Source organism: Cucurbita pepo, chromosome 19, assembly GCF_057944985.1.
Source record: "Cucurbita pepo subsp. pepo isolate OVF chromosome 19, ASM5794498v1, whole genome shotgun sequence".
Classification (NCBI taxonomy): domain Eukaryota; kingdom Viridiplantae; phylum Streptophyta; class Magnoliopsida; order Cucurbitales; family Cucurbitaceae; genus Cucurbita; species Cucurbita pepo.
In genome coordinates, this window is record NC_141816.1 from 547,804 (window position 1) to 568,112 (window position 20,309).

General features: G+C 36.6%; 4 protein-coding genes across 4 annotated transcripts in view; 3 read left to right on the top strand and 1 right to left on the bottom strand.

Moving 5' to 3' along the window:
* The first annotated feature begins 2,416 nt into the window (after positions 1-2,416).
* On the top strand, positions 2,417-2,926 carry LOC147786566 (uncharacterized). Its single transcript, XM_087120206.1, has one exon. It carries the CDS (start codon positions 2,417-2,419, stop codon positions 2,924-2,926), a length of 510 nt encoding a protein of 169 aa, XP_086976332.1.
* Positions 2,927-6,030: 3,104 nt separating this feature from the next.
* LOC111782195 (alpha carbonic anhydrase 4-like) lies at positions 6,031-10,893 on the top strand. Its single transcript, XM_023663015.2, has 7 exons — positions 6,031-6,132; positions 6,875-7,092; positions 7,165-7,271; positions 9,243-9,345; positions 9,448-9,606; positions 9,692-9,745; positions 10,331-10,893. Exons 1-7 carry the CDS (start codon positions 6,036-6,038, stop codon positions 10,403-10,405), a joined length of 813 nt encoding a protein of 270 aa, XP_023518783.2. The 5' UTR covers positions 6,031-6,035; the 3' UTR covers positions 10,406-10,893.
* Positions 10,894-11,756: 863 nt separating this feature from the next.
* On the bottom strand, positions 11,757-14,387 carry LOC111782064 (putative calcium-binding protein CML49). Its single transcript, XM_023662841.2, has 5 exons — positions 13,777-14,387; positions 12,810-12,856; positions 12,552-12,727; positions 12,442-12,460; positions 11,757-12,050 (listed from the first exon to the last, which is right to left on the bottom strand). Exons 1-5 carry the CDS (start codon positions 14,321-14,323, stop codon positions 11,946-11,948), a joined length of 894 nt encoding a protein of 297 aa, XP_023518609.2. The 5' UTR covers positions 14,324-14,387; the 3' UTR covers positions 11,757-11,945.
* Positions 14,388-16,732: 2,345 nt separating this feature from the next.
* The window catches only part of LOC111781370 (chromatin-remodeling ATPase INO80), a 9,840-nt gene continuing 6,263 nt past the window's right edge, over positions 16,733-20,309 (top strand). The window contains exons 1-9 of the mRNA XM_087120207.1: positions 16,733-17,103; positions 17,330-17,417; positions 17,550-17,946; positions 18,028-18,460; positions 18,554-18,754; positions 18,878-18,988; positions 19,554-19,969; positions 20,079-20,187; positions 20,276-20,302. Coding sequence (XP_086976333.1) covers positions 17,047-17,103; positions 17,330-17,417; positions 17,550-17,946; positions 18,028-18,460; positions 18,554-18,754; positions 18,878-18,988; positions 19,554-19,969; positions 20,079-20,187; positions 20,276-20,302 — 1,839 coding nt within the window. The 5' untranslated portion in view covers positions 16,733-17,046. The remainder of the gene's footprint in view (positions 17,104-17,329; positions 17,418-17,549; positions 17,947-18,027; positions 18,461-18,553; positions 18,755-18,877; positions 18,989-19,553; positions 19,970-20,078; positions 20,188-20,275; positions 20,303-20,309) is intronic.

The following is a 20,309-nucleotide window of genomic DNA, read 5'->3' on the forward strand; positions in this document are numbered from 1 at the left end:
ATACCACTGATGGAAGAAGTGACCTCTGAGGAAACTATTCCAAGCGAAATCAAGGAGGTACTAAACAGTTATGCTGACATAATACTAGGGAGCTTACCACAAACATTACCACCCCGTCGAGGCGTTGATCACGAAATTGAACTCCTTCCCGGGGTTAAACCCCCAGCGAAGAATGCGTACCAGATGGCTCCCCCTGAGCTAGTCGAATTGAGAAAACAATTAGATGAGTTGTTGACGGCAGGATTCATCCGCCTGGAAAAAGCACCTTACCGAGCCCCCGTACTATTTCAGAAAAAGAAGGATGGGACGTTGCGTCTGTGCATAGATTATAGAGCCTTAAACAAGGTGACAGTACGCAACAAATACCCACTGTCGATAATATCCGACTTGTTCGACCAACTTCATAGGGTCAAATACTTCACGAAGTTGGACTTACGATTAGGGTACTACCCAAGTACGTATTGTCGAAGGGGACGAGTCCAAGACGACGTGCGTAACAAGATATGGGGCCTTTGAGTTCTTGGTAATGCCCTTTGGCTTGATAAACGCCCCAGCTACGTTTTGCACGTTAATGAACCAGGTTTTCTACGAATACTTGGATCAGTTCGTCATAGTATACCTCGACGACATAGTTGTATACAGCACAACCCTAGAGGAACACAAGGTGCACTTGAAGCTGGTGTTTGACAAGCTGTGGCAGAATCAGTTGTACGTCAAGAAAGAAAAATGTGTCTTCGCATAAACATGCATAACTTCCTTGGACATGTCATCAGTTGTGGACAGATCGGTATGGATAGTGATAAGATAAAAGCTATCCAAGAGTGGAAAATCCCTACTTCCATATCCGATGTGCGATCCTACTTAGGATTGGCAAACTATTATAGGCGATTCGTCAAAGGGTTTTCACGACGAGCCACCCCATTAACAGAGCTCCTAAAGAAAGACCACCCTTGGTTGTGGTCAAATAAATGTCAAACGGCCTTTGAAGATCTAAGGCAACCATGAAGAGGGGTCCTGTCCTCGGGTTAGTAGATGTTACAAAGCCATTTGAAATAGAGACAGATGCTTCCGACTTTGCCCTAGGCGGTGTCCTTATTCAAGAAGGCCACCCCATCGCTTAGGAAAGTCGAAAGCTCAATGATGTTGAACGGAGATACACCGTCTCCGAAAAAGAAATGCTGGCTGTGGTCCATTGCCTACGAGTCTGGAGACAGTACCTCTTGGGATCACAGTTCATAGTGAAGACGGATAACAGAGCCATTTGCCACTTCTTTGATCAACCAAAATTGACGACAAAACAAGCCCGGTGGCAGGAGTCGTTGGCGGAATTCAACTTCAAATTCGAACACAAGGCAGGAATGAGTAATCAAGCAGCCGATGCGCTGAGTCCGAAGGGCGAACATACGACCCTGTGAATGTTAGCCCATATTCATTCAAGTAAGATTGATGGATCAATGCGCGACATCATCAAAGAACATTTACACAAAGACCCATCGACCAAAGCCATCGTCGAACTAGCTAAAGCTGGGAAGACACGACAGTTTTGGGTCGAGGGAGACCTTCTAATGACTAAAGGAAACAGATTATATGTCCCACGAACGGGAGAACTGAGGAAGAAGCTCATTCAGGAATGTCATGATACCTTATGGGTAGGACACCTCGGGTGGCAACGAACATATGCCTTAATCAAAAAGGGGTACTTCTGGCCGAATATGTGGGACAATATCATGCAGTACATCAAGACGTGCCTCATCTGCCAACAGGATAAAGTCGAGAAAGCCAAAGTCTCGAGACTCTTGGAACCTTTACCTGTGCCAACAAGGCCTTGGGAAAGTGTGTCTCTGGATTTCATAACACACCTCCCAAAAGTCGGAGATATGACGCCATCTTAGTTATAGCAGATCGGTTCTCAAAATATGCAACGTTCGTCCCCACTCCCAAATTATGCTCGGCTGAACTAACAGCCCAACTATTTTTCAAACACGTTGTCAAGTTATGGGTCATTCGGTCGAGCATCATCAATGATAGGGACGGTAGATTCATTGGCACATTCTGGACCGAATTATTCGCCTTCTTGGAAACGACTTTAAACATCTCTTTGAGCTATCATCCTCAAACCGATGGACAGACGAAATGGTTCAACTACTTGCTCGAAGAATACTTACGTCACTTCGTCGACGCTCGCCAGAAGAACTAGATACGACTGCTAGATGTCGCCCAATTCTGTTTCAATTGTCAAATGAGCTCATCTACAAGGAAGAGTCCCTTCGAAATTGTAAGTGGACGACAACCGGCCTTACCACATATTATTGATCATCCTTATGCAGGAAATAACCCTTAAGCTCAAAACTTCACAAGAGAATGGAAGCAGACAACAAATATAGCCCGGACATATTTAGAGAAAGCTTCCAAGCATATGAAGAAGTGGGCGGACAAGAAGCGTCGCCCCCTCCAATTCCAAGCAAGAGATCAAGTTCTCATCAAGTTGAGACCAGAACAGAACAGATTTCATAGCCGAAAGGACCAGAGACTAGTTCGAAAATATGAAGGCCCGGTTGAAGTCCTTAAAAAGATCGGGGCTACCTCCTACAGAGTTGCGCTACCCAAATGGATGAAAATTCACCCAGTAATTCATGTGAGCAACTTGAAGCCTTATCACCCTGACCCGGACGACGACCAGCGAAATGTAATCACGAGACCGAGCATCGATCTGAAACAAAGAGATAACAAAGAAATAGAGGAGATCCTAGCCGATAGGATTAGTAAGATAGGAAGACTTGTACGGACAATTCGTGAATTCCTTGTCAAATGGAAGAATCTCCCTACGGAGGAAACTAGGTATGAACGCGTCGAAGATCTGGACTCCGCCACCACCCACATCGCCAGGTTTGAAAGTAGTCGGTTGACAGGGACGTCAACCAATTAGGTGGGGGAGTATGTCACGGTCATGCTCGTCCAAGGCGTGTTGCCCATGGCCGCATGCCCATGACAAGCCCAACCCTTTATGTCTTTTCATATTCTAGTGTTTTACTTCTGTATTTCTAGGAAGTATGACGTTTCAGAAATATCATGTCTAGGCCTGTCAGACATGAAATAGCTCAGAATGTACTATAGGGGGATATGACTAGTTGTCAACTTCTCCCTACCCAAGGTTATATAGTGTGAGCCGTTGTTATTTCTCTCTTATTTGCTTATATAACGTCTCTCTAAAAAAAATCACTTTCAAAAATCTCTCTCTGCCCTCGTTTCCTAAAACCTTCTCTTAAAACCGAGGCCAGAGGCTTGAGCATACGTCGCTTGCCCGTAGGCGACGCAAGAACGAATTGGCTTAGCTCACTTGTCGTTGGAAAGTGAGTGCCGCACAATCGCAAGTCCGCTGTCATCAAAAGTGCGATTGTGACAGTGAGCACCAGGCTAAAGGGCAGTTGAGCTATTCAAGCGAACCACCCTACCTTACTACAACATAGGTTGTGAAGGTGGCCTTGTTATCCACACCTCTGGTCGGATGAATGGAGACCGATCTAGATTTTCATGAGCATTGGCAGATCCTCGAGTGCCTTTAATATTTTTTAAGCCCACATCCCCTTTTAACTAATTACAAATGTTAAATATTTTTAATATTTACAATAATCTTAAAAGTAAGGTAGGGTAAAGTTGAGATGTAATTCTATTTTCACGTTAACTCGACCAAAAAATATATATATATATATATATATATATGTAAATTGACTCAAACTTTCAATTTTCAAAAATTTATCTTAACTCATAAAGGAAAAAATCTAAATGGGTTAGGTAGTCTAGGATGGTCGGGTTTTCAAGTCATATAAACACCCCCTTATTTTAATAATGTGATTTTGACCCGATTTTACACAAATTTTTTCTTAAAAAAACGTAATTTTTGTGGTCAAATTACAAATTTAGTAGCCAGTTAGAAATTTATATTTATCCGTATGTTTTGATAAAACTTTATAAATTTTATCATCTACGAGGTTTCATCAAACCTTAAAAATGAAATTTTATATGCAAAAACCCTATGAAATTTATAACTAAACCATTGTTTTACAATCGTTTGAAAATATGGATTGAAATTAACGAGGCAGGATTTTAGCTTGTCACCGATATTTCATATTTATGAGTTCAACATCGATCAATTTTTCTACAACCTTTGTTTATTTTTCTTTTCTTTTTCTTTAATATTTAGATTTATTGAGATGAAAATTTTAGGGAGAGAACTGTAACGATCCGTTTTTTCGAGATTTCGAATCACGAGATGCTATGTGGACTCGATGGTATAAAAAGACAATAAAAATTTTCAATTTTAAAGGAATAATTTGCAAATCAAGTACGTAAATTCAAAGATAAATTTTAGAACACACAAAAACCAATTCTTGCCCGTAGTTAAATACAAAATTGCTCACAAAATATTACAACTTCCAAACGTACATGTTAAATAGGAGACCGAGACCGAGACTGAGACCGATTTATGGTTACCCTTGTAGCTATATAGCTCTACACGCTCTCACTCACGACCAGTAACCAACGATCCATTTGAAAACATAAAAAAATAGCAATAATCAGTATAAAAATACTCCGTAACCAATCATTTATAGATTTTCGTTGAATTCTCTCCTTTTTTAACTTTTAAAAAAGAGTTTAAATATATTTTTAAATAAAACATTAACCTTTTCCTATTTTTTTCCGAAAGTTTAAAACTATACTGATAAGGTTAGACAGCTGTCTTCCATTTTTCATGCTATTTATGGATTAAATTTTGATGTATTTTAAAAAGTTGTCTGTCTGATAAAGTTGTATCTGTCCCTATTTATTAACTGAGTTTTGATGTACTCTAAACGTTGTGTCTATCATTAAAAATGGTATCTTCCATTTTAAGCTAAGTCCCGTTTATTCTTTAATGACTATAGATAATTTAAATTTTTTTAAATGCATAAAATTTTAAAAATTTTAAATTTATATTTTTGTTTTTAAATATTCACATCTATAGCTCGAGTCTCTCGAGAAGCCAATCGTTACAACAATCAAAAGAAGTATAATGGACCGGAGACGTTCTTTGTCCGAACCCAACAACTAAAAGAAAAGTTACCATTTTACCCTTATCTAACGCCCGAGCATTACATATAATTGACTTATTAAGCTTTATTAAAAATATAAATATTAAAATTAAACAATTAATACATGCATCCAATGCCAGGAATAAAATAGTTATAAAAAAAATTTGATTTTTTAATTATTTTTCAAAATGGTGTTTTTAATATATATATATATATATATATATATATATAAAAGTTGTCATTACATATAAATCTATTTGTCAGATAATTTATATTTATATAGTAAATTATTTTCTTATTTTAGTAAAATAATTAATTTTAATTTTCAGCAATTTACTTATATTTGGTCATTAAAAAAAACTAAATTAATATTTTAGTTTCTATATTTTAAATCTCAATTAAATTAATAAAAATATTTTTAATTTTCTAAAATATATTCAGAAATTTTTAATTATTTATTTAAAAAATATCTTTAAATTTTTTAAATTTTCATTAATGTCCTTAATTTTAAAAAAAAATACATTTTAATTTTTCTTTTAAAAATTTATTTTTAACATTTAAAATTAATTTAAGGGCATGTTTTAAATTTTAATTTTTTTTTTTAAGAAACTTTCAGAACTTTTAAAAGTATTTTTAATTTTTTTTTTAAAATCGTATCTTTTTATTAATTTAGCTATTTATTTTAATTCATGTACTTTCAATAAAATTTAAAATTAATTATAAATTGATTTTCATTAAATTTAGTGAATCAATAATTATTATTTTCATACAAATAATAACTCCAATAAAAAAAAAATCAAAACGTCCGTAACTCATTTTTTTAATTTTTTTTAACATTATATTACATTTATATTCCCATTTAAGTAAAATATTAATTTCTCCATTAAGCTTTTTTTTCCATAATTTGTTCAAAATTAATTATAAATACACAAAGGAAACAGCAACAAAGAGCGTTGCAGAGTAGCCATGGCCTTCTTCTTCAACAATAGACCTAATTATTTCCTTTTCTTTGCTGCTTTTTTCCTTCTCTCCTCCATTTCCAAGGCATCTGATTCTGAAGTGGGTATGTTATTTTTCCCTCCATTTATTTCAAATCGTTCTTCAACGTTCAACCACACGACCACAACGTCACTATTTTTTAGTAACGATTCGATATAGACTTAAGCTTTACACATCTCTAGTAACCATCGTTTATAGATACGTATTTTCTTTTGAGTCGTTAGCTTCGTTCTAATGAGAAATGGGTATTGTCGAGTACGAAAAATAGTTCGTTTTTTCTTCTGAGTTCAGGGTCAATCACAAGGAAACAAAAAACAAAGCCACCCCGAGAGTACATGCCTTGATAGTACCCCTATTGTAAGTTGTCATGAAGAATAGGTTCATGCATCTCCGGTGCATGTCAATGTTCATAACACTTTTGTTATCTTTCATTTTGATATCAAATTATGTGTAAACACTTTTGTCATTTTGTCATTTTGCCTAGAAACAATTGGGAGAAACTTTGTAAAAGAGACTTTGTAGATAGTGTGAGAGATACACTTTAGTACCCAGTGAATATAGGAGAATTTCTTGTCGAGAACCACGTAAATCTTTGTGTCTCTTTGTTTAATCTCTGTTCGTGGGTGTGTGAGTACAATCGATCTTGCTTCTGTTACAACAACTCCAAGGAATGATGTTTTACTAGATGTCTTTCTGTGAGGTCGAGTTCATGGCAACAACTACAGTTAAAGAAGAGATTGTGAATCAGTAACCTCGACCTAACATTTCTAGAAGAAGTTACTAATTGTAACACGTTTATCGAACAGATGATGAATCTGCATTTACTTACTATGAGGGAACTGGAAAAGGGCCAAGGAGCTGGTGGAAGCTGAATCCAGAATGGGAGTCATGTGGGAAGGGGAAGTATCAGTCTCCCATCAACATTGTGGAAGAAGAAGTGGGCGTTCTTCCTGAGCTTGGGAAGCTCCAAAGAGACTACAACCCAGCTCGGGCGCTGATCAAGAATCGGGGCCACGACATGACGGTACGGTGCTACGTTAGAGTGGTTAGTGTCTAAGCTCGCCTCTAATGGTGTTTGTTTTGATATCATGTTCAGATAAGCTGGAAACAAGATGCTGGGAAGATTACTATCAATGGGACTCGTTACAGGTTGATCCAATGCCATTGGCATACCCCTTCTGAGCACTCTTTCAATGGAACAAGGTTTCTCTCTCTCTCACTCTTTTTTAGGGTTCTATTCACCAATTACACGTCGAGTTAGGGTGTTTCACTCGTGAGTTGGGTTGGGTTGGGTTAGCTTTGTGTAGCTCGAAGTTAAGTACTCGAGTCTATGGTGACATTCGAGTACGACTCGAATTTCACGGCTTTTCTGAAGCTTAACTCGAGTCTATGATGGCATTTGAGTACGACTCGAATTTTACAGCTTTTCTGAAGCATAACTTGAGTCTATGATGGCATTCGAGTACGACTCGAATTTTACGGCTTTTCTGAAGCCTAATTCGAGTCTATGATGGCAGTCCAGTACGACTCGAATTTTACGGCTTTTCTGAAGCCTAACTCGAGTCTATGATGGCATTCGAGTACGACTCGAATTTTACGGCTTTTCTGAAGCCTAACTCGAGTCTATGATGGCAGTCCAGTACGACTCGAATTTTACGGCTTTTCTGAAGCCTAACTCGAGTCTATGATGGCATTCGAGTACGACTCGAATTTTACGGCTTTTCTGAAGCCTAACTCGAGTCTATGATGGCAGTCCAGTACGACTCGAATTTTACGGCTTTTCTGAAGCCTAACTCGAGTCTATGATGGCATTCGAGTACGACTCGAATTTTACGGCTTTTCTGAAGCCTAACTCGAGTCTATGATGGCATTCGAGTACGATTCAAATTTTACAGCTTTTCTGAAGCTTAACTCGAGTCTACGATGGCATTTGAGTATGACTTGAATCTTACGGCTTTTCTGAAGGTCATTATCACATGTGTGCTAGTAGATATTCAAATCGAGATAAACTAGAACTTGGTAGACCTATAACAAAGGTGGTAATCAAACTAACATAGACCATGTGGCTTAATTAGTAAATACGCAGTTGCTCACCCCGCATATCCTCATCGTTGCCGGAAAAAAAAAATGTTGAGTATTAAAAATAGGCTAAATTAATAAAAATAACCTTAAACTTTGCATTATGTCTCAAAATTACTCGTAAACTTTCAAAAGTTTCAATAATATCCTTAAACTTTCATAAAATAATTTAAAAAATAGCGGTTGGTTTTGGATTGAAACGGTTAATATTTTATTTCAAAAATGTCTTTTAACTTTTAAAAGATTTCAAAAATATCTTTTTAACTCTTAAAAGTAGTTAGAAAATACCCAAAAGTTTTATTAATATTTAAAAAAATATTTAAAAATATTTTAAATTAAAAAAAATACCTTTTAAGATTATTTCTAAATTTTTTTAAAAGTTAAATTTAATAAAACTTTTTAAAGTTGAAAGGTATTTTTGAAACACGGTTAAAAGTTTAAAGGTATTTTTGAAATAAAATACTAGCGGTTTCCATCCAATACTAACGACAAGGGTATTTTTGTCTTTTTTTGAAAATTTAAGGGTATTATTGAAACTTTTAAAGGTTTATGAGTATTTTTTAGACAAAGTACGAAATTTATTGGTATTTTTTTATTTATTAATTTAGCCTTAAAAATATTCAACAAGTAACCCCTCTCATAGCAATATGTCATTCACACATATTCTAGCATGCAACACATACCGTGCGACAAACTATACTTATTTAAACTAACCTCAAGGTCGTCGATTAGGAGAGCCACTTACCTCAAAGCAAACACTAAACCAACAAGAAGCTTCGTCTCAATAGACTCTTGGCGACACGACCGAGCAACAACGTCGAGTGAAGGGTTGAGGAAGATCCCAATGGTTAATTCTTTTTAACCTTACGCTAATCGACCTTAACTCCACTAACTAAGTTAAGACAATGGCATGACTTTGATATCAGAGATGTCATTGTTCAACTCCGTTAAACTCTCAAAAGATCTCGTAGTAACGGAAATAGCGTCTCTTACTTCACTTAGATTCTTTTTGATTAGTCAATATAGAACCCGAACATGGCCGTGGTCGGGATTTATAAGACGTAATATATATATATATGTTATGAAACTTTGCAGACATGTTCTAGAGTTGCATATGGTTCATCAAAGCCAAGATAATAAGACCGCAGTTATTGGAATTCTATACAAATATGGACGACCTGATCCCTTCCTTTCAAGGGTATCTCTTACTTTCTTAAAATCATTTCAATTTTGTTGGGTTTTGGTCATTTTGATTTTGATTATTGAAGATTTTCATGAGATTTGTTGTTTGTGTGTCAAGCTGTTTCATCACATCAAATCAATTGGGAAAGAAGAAAAAGAAATTGGGATTGTGAATCCGGGAGACATCAAGTTCGGGACCAGAAAATATTACCGATATATTGGCTCTCTTACGGTTCCTCCGTGTAGCGAAGGTGTCGTTTGGACGATACTCAAGAAGGTTTCTTTCGTAACATTACAAACACTAAAGTATTATAAACTAAAGTTCGTGAACAAATAAGCTAAGCGTCGTTGAATTGGTATAGGTGAGAACAGTTTCACGGGATCAAGTGAGAGTTTTGGCTAATGCTATTCACGATGTGAGTATTTCCTGTTCTTTTGTTCGTAGGATTTGAGAAAATTACAATTTAATCCCTAAAATTTTGTTTTTATGATTTAATAAAATCTTCGTAAATCCGAGCCTAGTTTTTTAGAATTTCCGTAAAAAAAATTATTTTTAATATTGAAATGGTAGTAATTTTCTAAAATTATAGGGATTAAATTTATGAAATTTTCAGTTTTAGTACTTGAACTTTAAATTTTTTTACAAAAATATTATTGGAGAGATTTCCCGTTAAAAAAAATGAATGTAAAATATTGTCAATTTTTCATCATTTTAAAGAGAAAAATAAACTTCTTAAATGTATTTTTTGAATAATTTCATAAAATAAAAATTTTTGAAATATTTTTTAAAAATTTAAGATATATATATATTAATTCAGAGTCCCGTAAGATCACGTCAAAGTGGAGATTTGAATTTCTAACCTTTGAGCTTTGGGCAAATTAACGAACTGAGTTATGCTCAAATTGAGGTTGATATACCATTTAAAAGAATATATTTTAATATTATATTGCATATTATTTATTTATTTATTTATTTAAATTTCATATGTTTGGAACTTTAGGGTTGGAAGAAAAATGCAAGGCCAATACAACCCACGGGTGGAAGAAGAATTCAATTTTATACTCCACACAAATGAAGGTATTTTTGTGGTTGGTTTACCTCAGAGCTTAAAGGGAAATTAAAGGAAATCAACTTCAAATGTTGAATCCATTTATATCCAATAAAGTGATTTAAATTTTACATATTCGTGTTTATTATGTTCGTTGGATTTTCTACTACAAGTTTCATTAGCGTGGCTTGTCGAAATTGAGTCATAGACTCATAATTTATGTGTTTAGGGCAACTGTGTATAGTGGATATCATACGAAATGAAATGCCAAGAAGTTCGAGATGTTGATCGTATCGATTTCGAGAAATGTTTGTAATAAGTAAGAAGCTCTTATGATTTAGAATCTAAATTCAGTGTCTAATGACTCTCCTAGTTTAATGTGTCTTTTGTGGCCTTGATATGACATATATCCCTCCCAATCTCATGTGCCCTTTGTGACTTGGATATGGTCTCTATGTGAGATCTCACATCGGTTACAGAGGGGAACGAAGCATTTCTTATAAGGGTTGAAAACTTTTCTCTAGCAGATGCGTTTTAAAACTGTGAGGCAGTGATACGTAACGAACCAAAGTGGACAATGTTTGTTAGCGGTGGACTTGAGTTGTTACAAAAGGGTATCAGAACTAGTCACCAAATGGTACATGACATTGGTTGGAGTAGAACTAGACTCTCTCCATAGTAGACACGTTTTCAAGTTGTGAGGCTGAAAACGAGACGTATATCTGCTAGCAGTGAGTATGGGCTATTACAATTTATCCCTAGTCACACGTGCCTAAAATGGCATGTATCCTCCTAGACTCACTCATGTGTCTTTTGTAATCTAGATATGACATCTATCCCTCCCAGTCTCACGTGCCTTTTTGTGACCTAAATATGACATTTATCCCTCCCATTCTCACGTGTCTTTTGTGACTTTTGTGACCTGGATATGACACCTACCTTTAATTGCTTATGAGAGTGAAGATTGATCCTACTCCCTATAAATCATTGCAGTCATTTCAACGTGTTTTATCTCCAATCACATAGTTAAGGTCATCTAGCATAGTATCCAAGTCAAACACATTTAATTCTAATAATTGACCATTTCTTGTAAAGCCCTTCTCATCATAATTATTTGTATAGCCTCAAGATCCTTCTCGTTTATATGCAATGTTGATTTATTTATGTACTCCTCGAGTTCATCTTCAAACGACAACATATTAGGACATATCTCACTTTAACACCATTTCCAACCCTCTTTGGCTAAGATTGGAAACCTGAATACCTAACAATGCTAGGTTATTCATTGCACGTCACATCATTATATTGATACAACAATTGACTTCAACTTTACTGTCAAATGCAAAACTGGAAACCCAGGAAGGAAAACAGGTAATAGTTGAGACAATCATGGAACTATCATTGAATACTTAGGATAGCCAACTTATACATAAACAAAGAGCGTTGATAAGGATAAGACTACATACATATAGTTTCTATCAAACACAACAGAGATTCAAAAGAAAAACCAAAGAAAACTCAAGCTTTACACTGACCACACATGCTGGAATGAAGGCTGAGAAACTCATCAGGCGATGAGGAATGGCAGGACGGTCAGCATGAACGCCTCGTAACTGAAGGTTGCAGAACCCGAATATGTGGTGTCCTTTTCCTTGAATTTCTCAGTCAGTCCCTGTAATTTATAACATCAAAAGCACTTCAGTTTTAGCCTTTTCTTCCTCCCATGGCATCAAAATGTTTGCAGAAGCCACAAAAACCATCAAGGAGTTCATGATACCAGTGTGAGAAAACATTATGAACAATTTACTTGAGACGAAATCCGATAGTATGTGACTAATTGATGGCCACAGGAACTAAAATGGTGTAAAACATATTCAGGCTATTCATAGCCAACAACATGAATGAAAAAAAATCGAGTTCTGAGTTTTGCAGTAGATCTAAAGACGAGTAGGCAAGCATGCAGAACTAAATACACGGATGATGCCATCACTGCCATCACTTCTAACCAGTATATGTCGTAATATACGAAAAATATATGAAAATAAAATTATTCAGAAGCTCACCTTGACCGTAAGACAGCACCTGCATTTGCAAAAAGGAAAAAAGCAATGAGAATATTGATAATGGAAACTTCAAGCTTAAGTATCATGTAGAGTAAGGGGGAGAAACGTACTCTATGAAATTATCATATTCAATGGCCTTGCTTTTCCCGCCACTTTTGTCGAACTTGGACACGAGCAAGTCCAAGACCATCGGTGAGACTGCAAAGCCCAAACTCAAAAGAGCTTCTCGCAACTCATTGTAATCGATTCTTCCACTTCTGTCTGAATCAAATCTCTCAAAAATACCCTGACAAAGATGCAATAAATACTCAGTTTCATAGACCAACAGATAAAGTTGGGCTAAAACAAATATCAATTCTTCAGCTTACCCTCCAGCTCTGAAGACCATAAAACAGAGCAATGAACTCCTTGGGTCCTGTTTTTCAGAAAAGAAATGCAAAAGACTGTCAATAGAAAAGTAAGAGGCACGATTTAAAGATGAACAACCCAGCATAATATATCAAATCTATAGCAGCATTGTCCGCCCATTCAAATCACCAAGGCTTGCTCAAGATCAATTACATTGAAAAAGTCATAATCATAATAATAATATAAGATGCTTTGAACAGATAAAGAAATGGCAATTAAACTGCATACTCTATTCAAAAGACGTGGCTTTGGATAACTTCAAAAAAATACTCGTATAATGACAGAGACTGTATTAACACGAAAGCTTTTGAGGTATGAAAAGTCAAATAACTTTAACCACAAGTTAGAAAATAGTGAAATTCGTGCAACCACCACAACTACTATAAGTCCAAATAGCAGGTTCGAAATTTTCTTAATACATTTTGAATCAAACTTAAAATAACTTCACCAACTTATCGCAGGCAAAATCACTGGGAGGATTCTTGTATAGAAATACAAAGTATTCGGGTTCTTCTAGTGAATATCATGCAGAATACCTCATAGATAAGATTTATGAACTTTATGAACTAATCAACTACTAGTAATAACAATCAATCTTAATCACTAGAAAGGCATATTTCAATTCAGTGCAATTATATGAAATTCACCTCGAAAGTTCTTCACTGAACGGATGACCTGTTCCCATCCGTTCAATTTATAAACAGAATTTCATCTTTGTCAGTTTATTTTTCGATTGAAATTAGCTGAAACTAATGATAGATGTTCGGATCAGGGTCGCCCCTGACCCACTGACCAACTGTTTGCCTTTTTGCTCTAACCTGGGTTCCCCAGATTCCCACAGGTTCTCTTTTCTTCTTCTTTTTTGTTCATCAAATTTCCTATTTCCAGGGCAAACAAAAAGGCGATAGAGGGAGTAAGTAAGATTACCGATCTTCCTTGTGTTCGTGTTGGTGAAATGGTACATGAGGAGATGAACAGTTCTGATGCTAAACTTCTGATTATACGAAGATAGAACACCTTGCAACTCCTTATCATCAATAAACCCGCTCCCATCCTGATCGGCTACTTGAAAACAGGTAACAATGCTCGGATCAGTACCAGGCGGAAAAGCCGAGGGCAAGAGTGAGGCGAAAGGGCTTCCATAAGCAGATGGCGGTGGATAACCATGACCGCCGTAAGACTGATGACTTCCACCAACTCCGCCGTGAGACTGATGACTTCCACCAACTCCGCCGTGAGACTGATTAGGCTTGTCCTTGTGCGGCTTTTCACCCGGATTTGACCCGTAAGGTGCCGACGGTGCGCCGTATGGCGCAGCCACCGGAGCGTACGGCTGCTGAGAATGAGGCGGAGGATGTTGCGAGCCGTAGGGTGAAGAACCGTAAGGCTGAGACGTCGGTGGTGGAGCTCCGTAACCACCGGCGCCGCCGTAGCCGTAACCGTAACCGGAAGGCTGATTTGGATAACCCGACATTTTTTTTCTCCGCAAGCAAAAAAGCAAACTAAATTTTAGGAGCTGATCACAAGTAGATATAATAAATTGGAAGTCTTCATCTGGTGGAGGGTTTATATAGAGATTGAATCGTGTGATTGTCGACATCAATTTCAAGATTATTACGAAAATGCCATATCCATAATTGATGACAAATTTAAAAGGTGAGTTTAAATTAATTATTAAATATGAAATTTATATTTAGCATTAAATTAATTTTAAATAGTTGGTGAAGTTTGTAAAATATCTTAATAATTAAAAATGACGTATTTACCCTCTCAATCTACCTCCAAAATTTATCAATTTAATATTTAACAAAATTTATTGAGCTGTAAAAAAATAAAATTTAATTACATATCTAATAAATAAATTAAAAATTAAGTGACAACAGCAATAAATTTAAATAAATAAATACTTGTTTGAAGTAAAAAAAAAAAAAAAAATATATATATATATATATATATATATATATATATATATATATATCATTTTTGTTATTTATCCGAATTTGTTAAACTCCAATTTAAAAAGAGGGGTAATATTGTAAATTGGGATATGAACGTGGCGCGTAAAAGTTGGCAGAAATGCAGCGCGTGGAGGCAGGTGTTGATTACTTGAGAGTTATTGCGCGTACGGAGTCTTGAGTCTGGTGGTAAGCACGACAAAATTTAGAAATTAATTTGAATTTTGATGTCAATAATAATACGCGCTCTTTACGGTCAATAATACTACGCGCTCCGCTGGCTGCTTCTCCCTCCTTTCTTATTTCTTCAAAGCGAAGGAATAAAAGAAAACCCCCGTATTTGAATTTTGATGGCTTTAATAAAATGACAACAATGCCCACGTTCCACCCATGACTACAAACCCTTTGACTTTTTCCTTTTTAAGTAAAATAAAAGTCAACGCTCAACAAAATATGTTCCATCCAACGACTAACAATTTTAGTCTTTATCGTAAAAATATTATTAAAATTTAATGTAATTATAACGATTATGTCGTTACCTAATAAAAACTAATAATTAAATTAGAGATGTTCACGAGGATGGAGACAGCTACGGGGACTCCAGCCTTGTTTAGCTAACGGGAGAAATCTTTTTTTTGCTACCCGTCCTCTCATTTGGGGCAGATTCCCACGAGCCCCCGACTTATATAGATATCTCTGGCTAGGTCTTAGGAATGATGTAAAAAAAATCCTTTTCAACTCATACCTCCCGACTCTTCGCTATTGTTCAATCTCGTTCAACTCATGTAGTGCACTTTCCTTTTCCCCCTCTAAGTTGTCCTACCAATACATTATGCGCATTCTATAGATATCATCGCAGATATTGTTTGGGAGCTTGAAGCACCATCATATGGTTCGACGTTGATTTAGTTATCGACTTATCGCTTTAATTTTGAAGTTTACGGTTTAATTCGATAGAATTAGAAATTAAAATGGTCAAATATATTATTTTATGTTCTAATAGGGCAATTAATTCATGAGTTATTTCAAACGTTTCATTTTTATGTGCATAAAGCGAAGAATTAACCCATTTTACTGAGTTGTACTAATTTTCGAGTGGTGCATTGATGTCCATTTAGTAGAGTCGTTTATTCACTTTTATATACGAGATCCTACATCGTATGGAGAGGGGAACAAAACATTCTTTATAACGGTGTGAAAACCTCTATCTAACAGACGCATTTTAAAAACTATGAGGCTGACGATGATACATAACAAGCCAAAACGGACAATATCTGTTAGTGGTGAGTTTGGGTTGTTACAAATGATATCAGAGCCAGACATCAAGTTGTGTGCCAATGAGGACGCTAGGCTCTCGAGGAGAGTGGATTGTGAGATCTCACATCGGTTGGAGAGAGGAAGAAGCATTTCTTATAACCATATGGAAACCTCTTCCTAGCAGATACGTTGCAAATCCGTGAGCTAACTCAAAGTTGTAGGTTTACCCCACGTTACACCACCTTTAGCTCGTTGGGAAGGTCACGTAGCTAATAACTTTGATGCCTTTGTCTATAGTGAGCTAACTAACAAGTTGCCTTAACATGTGCTATGGGAAAAGTAGACACCTAGAGTTGGCAAGTGAGCGTTTTTGTTGATATACCTTCTCATTTAAGATTTTGTTTGTCTCGTGATTTCCAACAAAAACAATACCCTCCAAATGCATTATTCGATAATGTACACTGTCGTCGATTTCAAGTTACTTACCTCAAAGCTCAAATGAGGCTAGACTCAGTCAATTGTTTATAGAGTTCAGACACATAGTGATGTAATAAATTTCTATAATAAATTTAAGTGAGTTTAGACACCGAGTAATTAAGTTTTAAAGAATTTGTTAATATACACATAATTATGAATATGAAATAATAACTATAATTCACCCAAAAAAACAGAAAAAAAAAAAAAAAAAAACAACCGGCGTTACCGACCAACCTTTCAAAGCCACGGCGGCGACGAGCGGTTTAATCCCAAATGCCTCAAAACCGGCGCACGTTAGCGACGCCTCTCCTTCTTCGTCTTCCTTATCCTGCGCCGTCCTTCTCAACACTGCGTCGTCGTCCCCACTCTCAATTCCCAAAATCCCAATCCTTTCCTAGGGTTAGGGTTTCCACTATCTCTCTCATCTACACCATTCTTCCGATGCAATTCGCAGATTTTGCGTCCCGTTTCTCTGGCTTTCACTCGCTTCCTCGTCGTCATTTTTCACATGGACCGTCACAGGCAATCCAAGGACTTGTTCTACTCCAACCTCTTCAACCTTGAGGTTCCCCATCTCCCTTTCTGCTTCTTTTTCGCAATGTTTTTTAATTTTTTTTGAGTTTTTAGGGTTTTGTGTTTGGTGTTCATGCGCTGCTGATTAGTTGCTTTCTTGTTTGTGTTTTAGTAGGGTTGGGTGATTTAATTGTTGTTGGGATTGAATGTGGATTTTAGTCGATTTTTTTTTTTTTAATTGTTTAGATTTTGTTTGAAAGTTTTGGGTCCTGCTGCAGCCATTGGTGAACTTCCAACTTCCGCAACCAGAGGATGATTTTGATTATTATGCTAATAGTAGTCATGATGAGAGCAGAGGTAGCCCAGGTACATGTTACTGTGATTAAATCTGTGATGTCTGATTCGTCCCCTACTTGCAAATGTACTAGAGATGGAAGATTATGGCTATAAATATATTTTTCTTGAAGAGGGTGTGTACTGATGGTGGATGAATATCAGGTAGAACAATTACAACACAGGGTAATGGTACCATGACTAAGAGAGAGTTGAGCTTGGTGAGAAAAAGAAGGCAGTCCCTGAACAGTGAGGAGGAGGATGATGGTGCGAACGATTACTACGGGACGCACGTCACTGAAGAGCGGTATCGGCAAATGCTTGGAGAACACATTAAGAATTATAAGCGAAGGTCTAAACACTCCTCATCTCCCATGCCCGCACGTATGAGTAATTCAGTGTCCAAAGGTAACTCAAGTTTAAGAGCTAGGAGGTCAGGGAGTGAACAACATGAAGGATTTCTTGAAATGGAAACAGCAAATGAATGGCTTAATGATTATAATCCTCATAGACCAGGAATTCATCATGATCCAGATTTTGCCCCGCTGCGTACCCCTAACAGGTTTTCTTTTTTAAATGATTATCTTAAGAGTGAGAAGTCTTTTAGTTGTGACATCATTTTAAGATCTTTATGTTCTTGCAGAGTAATATATGAGCCTGCATATTTGGATATTGGGGATGGCATCATTTACAAAATTCCCCCAACTTACGATAAGCTGGCCGCTTCACTGAAATTGCCAAGCTTCTCTGACATCCAAGTAGAGGAAGTTTACTTAGAGGGTACTTTGGATTTGGGGTCTTTAGCATCCATGATTGCTGATGACAAAAGATTTGGAAACCGAAGCCAGGCAGGGATGGGGGACCCTCGGCACCAGTATGAATCGCTTCAGGCAAGATTAGATGCCTTGTCAGCTTCAAACTCGTCACAGAAGTTCAGTCTTAAAGTATCTGATATTGGGCTGAATTCATCCATCCCTGAGGGGGCTGCTGGCAGTATAAAGCGAGCTATTTTATCCGAGGGTGGCGTGCTACAACTATATTACGTAAAGGTTTTGGAGATGGGAGACACTTACGAGGTTTATAATCTATTATAGTACATTATCCGTTTTCATTTTGTTCTTCATATTTGGGAGGGATTGGATGTTCATTTCATATATTTTGTGCTGCAGATTATTGAACGCAGCCTGCCCAAGAAGCAAAATGTAAAGAAAGACCCTTCTGTCATAGAGAGAGAGGAAATGGAGAAGATTGGAAAAATCTGGGTCAACATTGTAAGGAGAGACTTGCCAAAACATCATCGAAATTTCACAGCATGTCATCGAAAGCAGCTAATTGATGCCAAGAGGTTGTCGGAAACTTGCCAAAGGGAGGCATGTATTATTTATTCCTTATTGGGGTTATGGATTTTGGTTAAACTTTAGCTTCTAGTTATGTACTTTATCTGGAACGTTTGTAGTGTGGTTTCTTGACCACGGTGTCGTTATCTTAAATAGGTGAAAATGAAGGTCAGCAGATCACTTAAAATGATGAGGGGTGCTGCTATTCGGACAAGGAAATTAGCTAGAGACATGTTGCTCTTTTGGAAGCGTATTGATAAGGAGATGGTATTCTTCTTTTCTTTATGAAGTATTTATCTTATTTGGTTGTAAGTAGGGTTTTAAAGTGCGTGTTTAAGCACGCTTTGTTGTGCCTTGATATAAAGTGATGCAACCTTGTAAGACACATGTTTTGGTGTTCCGCTTGTGCCTCGTACCTTTATACTTGGCCTCAATTTCTTGTTCCTAACATCATGGATGAAAATGGACGTAATTCCTATGCTAAGAATCTCTTAGACATTTTCTTTTCTTTTTTGATTCCATGTTTCAAAAATTTTCTCTTCAGATAAAAACTCAACTATCATTGAAAAAGAAAAAAACATGAAGATTATGTGATTTGTTTCACCTCATTAAAGCCTATACTTCCATTTTACGTTAATGCATTACTTCTAGTGTATCGCGCTTTTTGTAATTTTAGTAGATTGGAGAATAAGCCAGATACTCCCCCTCTCCACACGCTTGCCTGCTTTCCACTGCATTCATTCAATAAAACTGTTGAACTGTTAATTAAGGATTTTTTTTTTTTTTTTTTTTTTTTTTTTTTTTTTTTTTTTTTTTTTTTTTTTTTTTACAGGCAGAAGTGCGGAAAAGGGAGGAAAGAGAAGCTGCTGAAGCTTTGAGACGGGAGCAGGAACTTCGAGAAGCTAAGAGACAGCAGCAGAGGCTCAATTTTCTTATACAACAAACAGAACTTTATAGTCATTTTATGCAGAACAAATCAAATTTGCATCCTTCTGAAGCTCTGCCTTTGGGAGATGAAAAACCAGATTACCAGGAAGGGACTTGGAATTCAGATAGTGTGCCTGCTGAGGAAGAAGATCCTGAGGAGGCCGAACTGAAGAAGGAGGCACTTAGAGTTGCTCAAGATGCAGTCTCGAAGCAGAAAAGGTTAACAAGTGCATTTGATGATGAATGCTCAAGACTACGCCAAGCTTCTGAACCTGATCCAAACGAGGTCGCCGGAGCTAATAACATCGATCTGCTTCATCCGTGGGTTTTCTTTTTCGGTTTTTATAATTAAAATTTTCTTCCCATTTTGGAGTTTGAGGCAGTTGCAATTTTTTAGTCAAGTTAATGGAACTATATTGTTGTTTGGCAGTTCAACCATGCCTGTAACTTCAACAGTACAGACACCTGAGTTGTTTAAAGGCAGCCTTAAACAATATCAGCTAAAAGGTCTCCAATGGTTGGTCAATTGTTATGAGCAGGTTGTACAAAGTTCCTTTTAAATGATTATCTTGGATTCTTTTTTGTTGTTGTTAAAAAGTTAAGCTTTAGTGGCATGGTTATCTACAGGGTTTAAATGGTATACTTGCTGATGGATGAAATA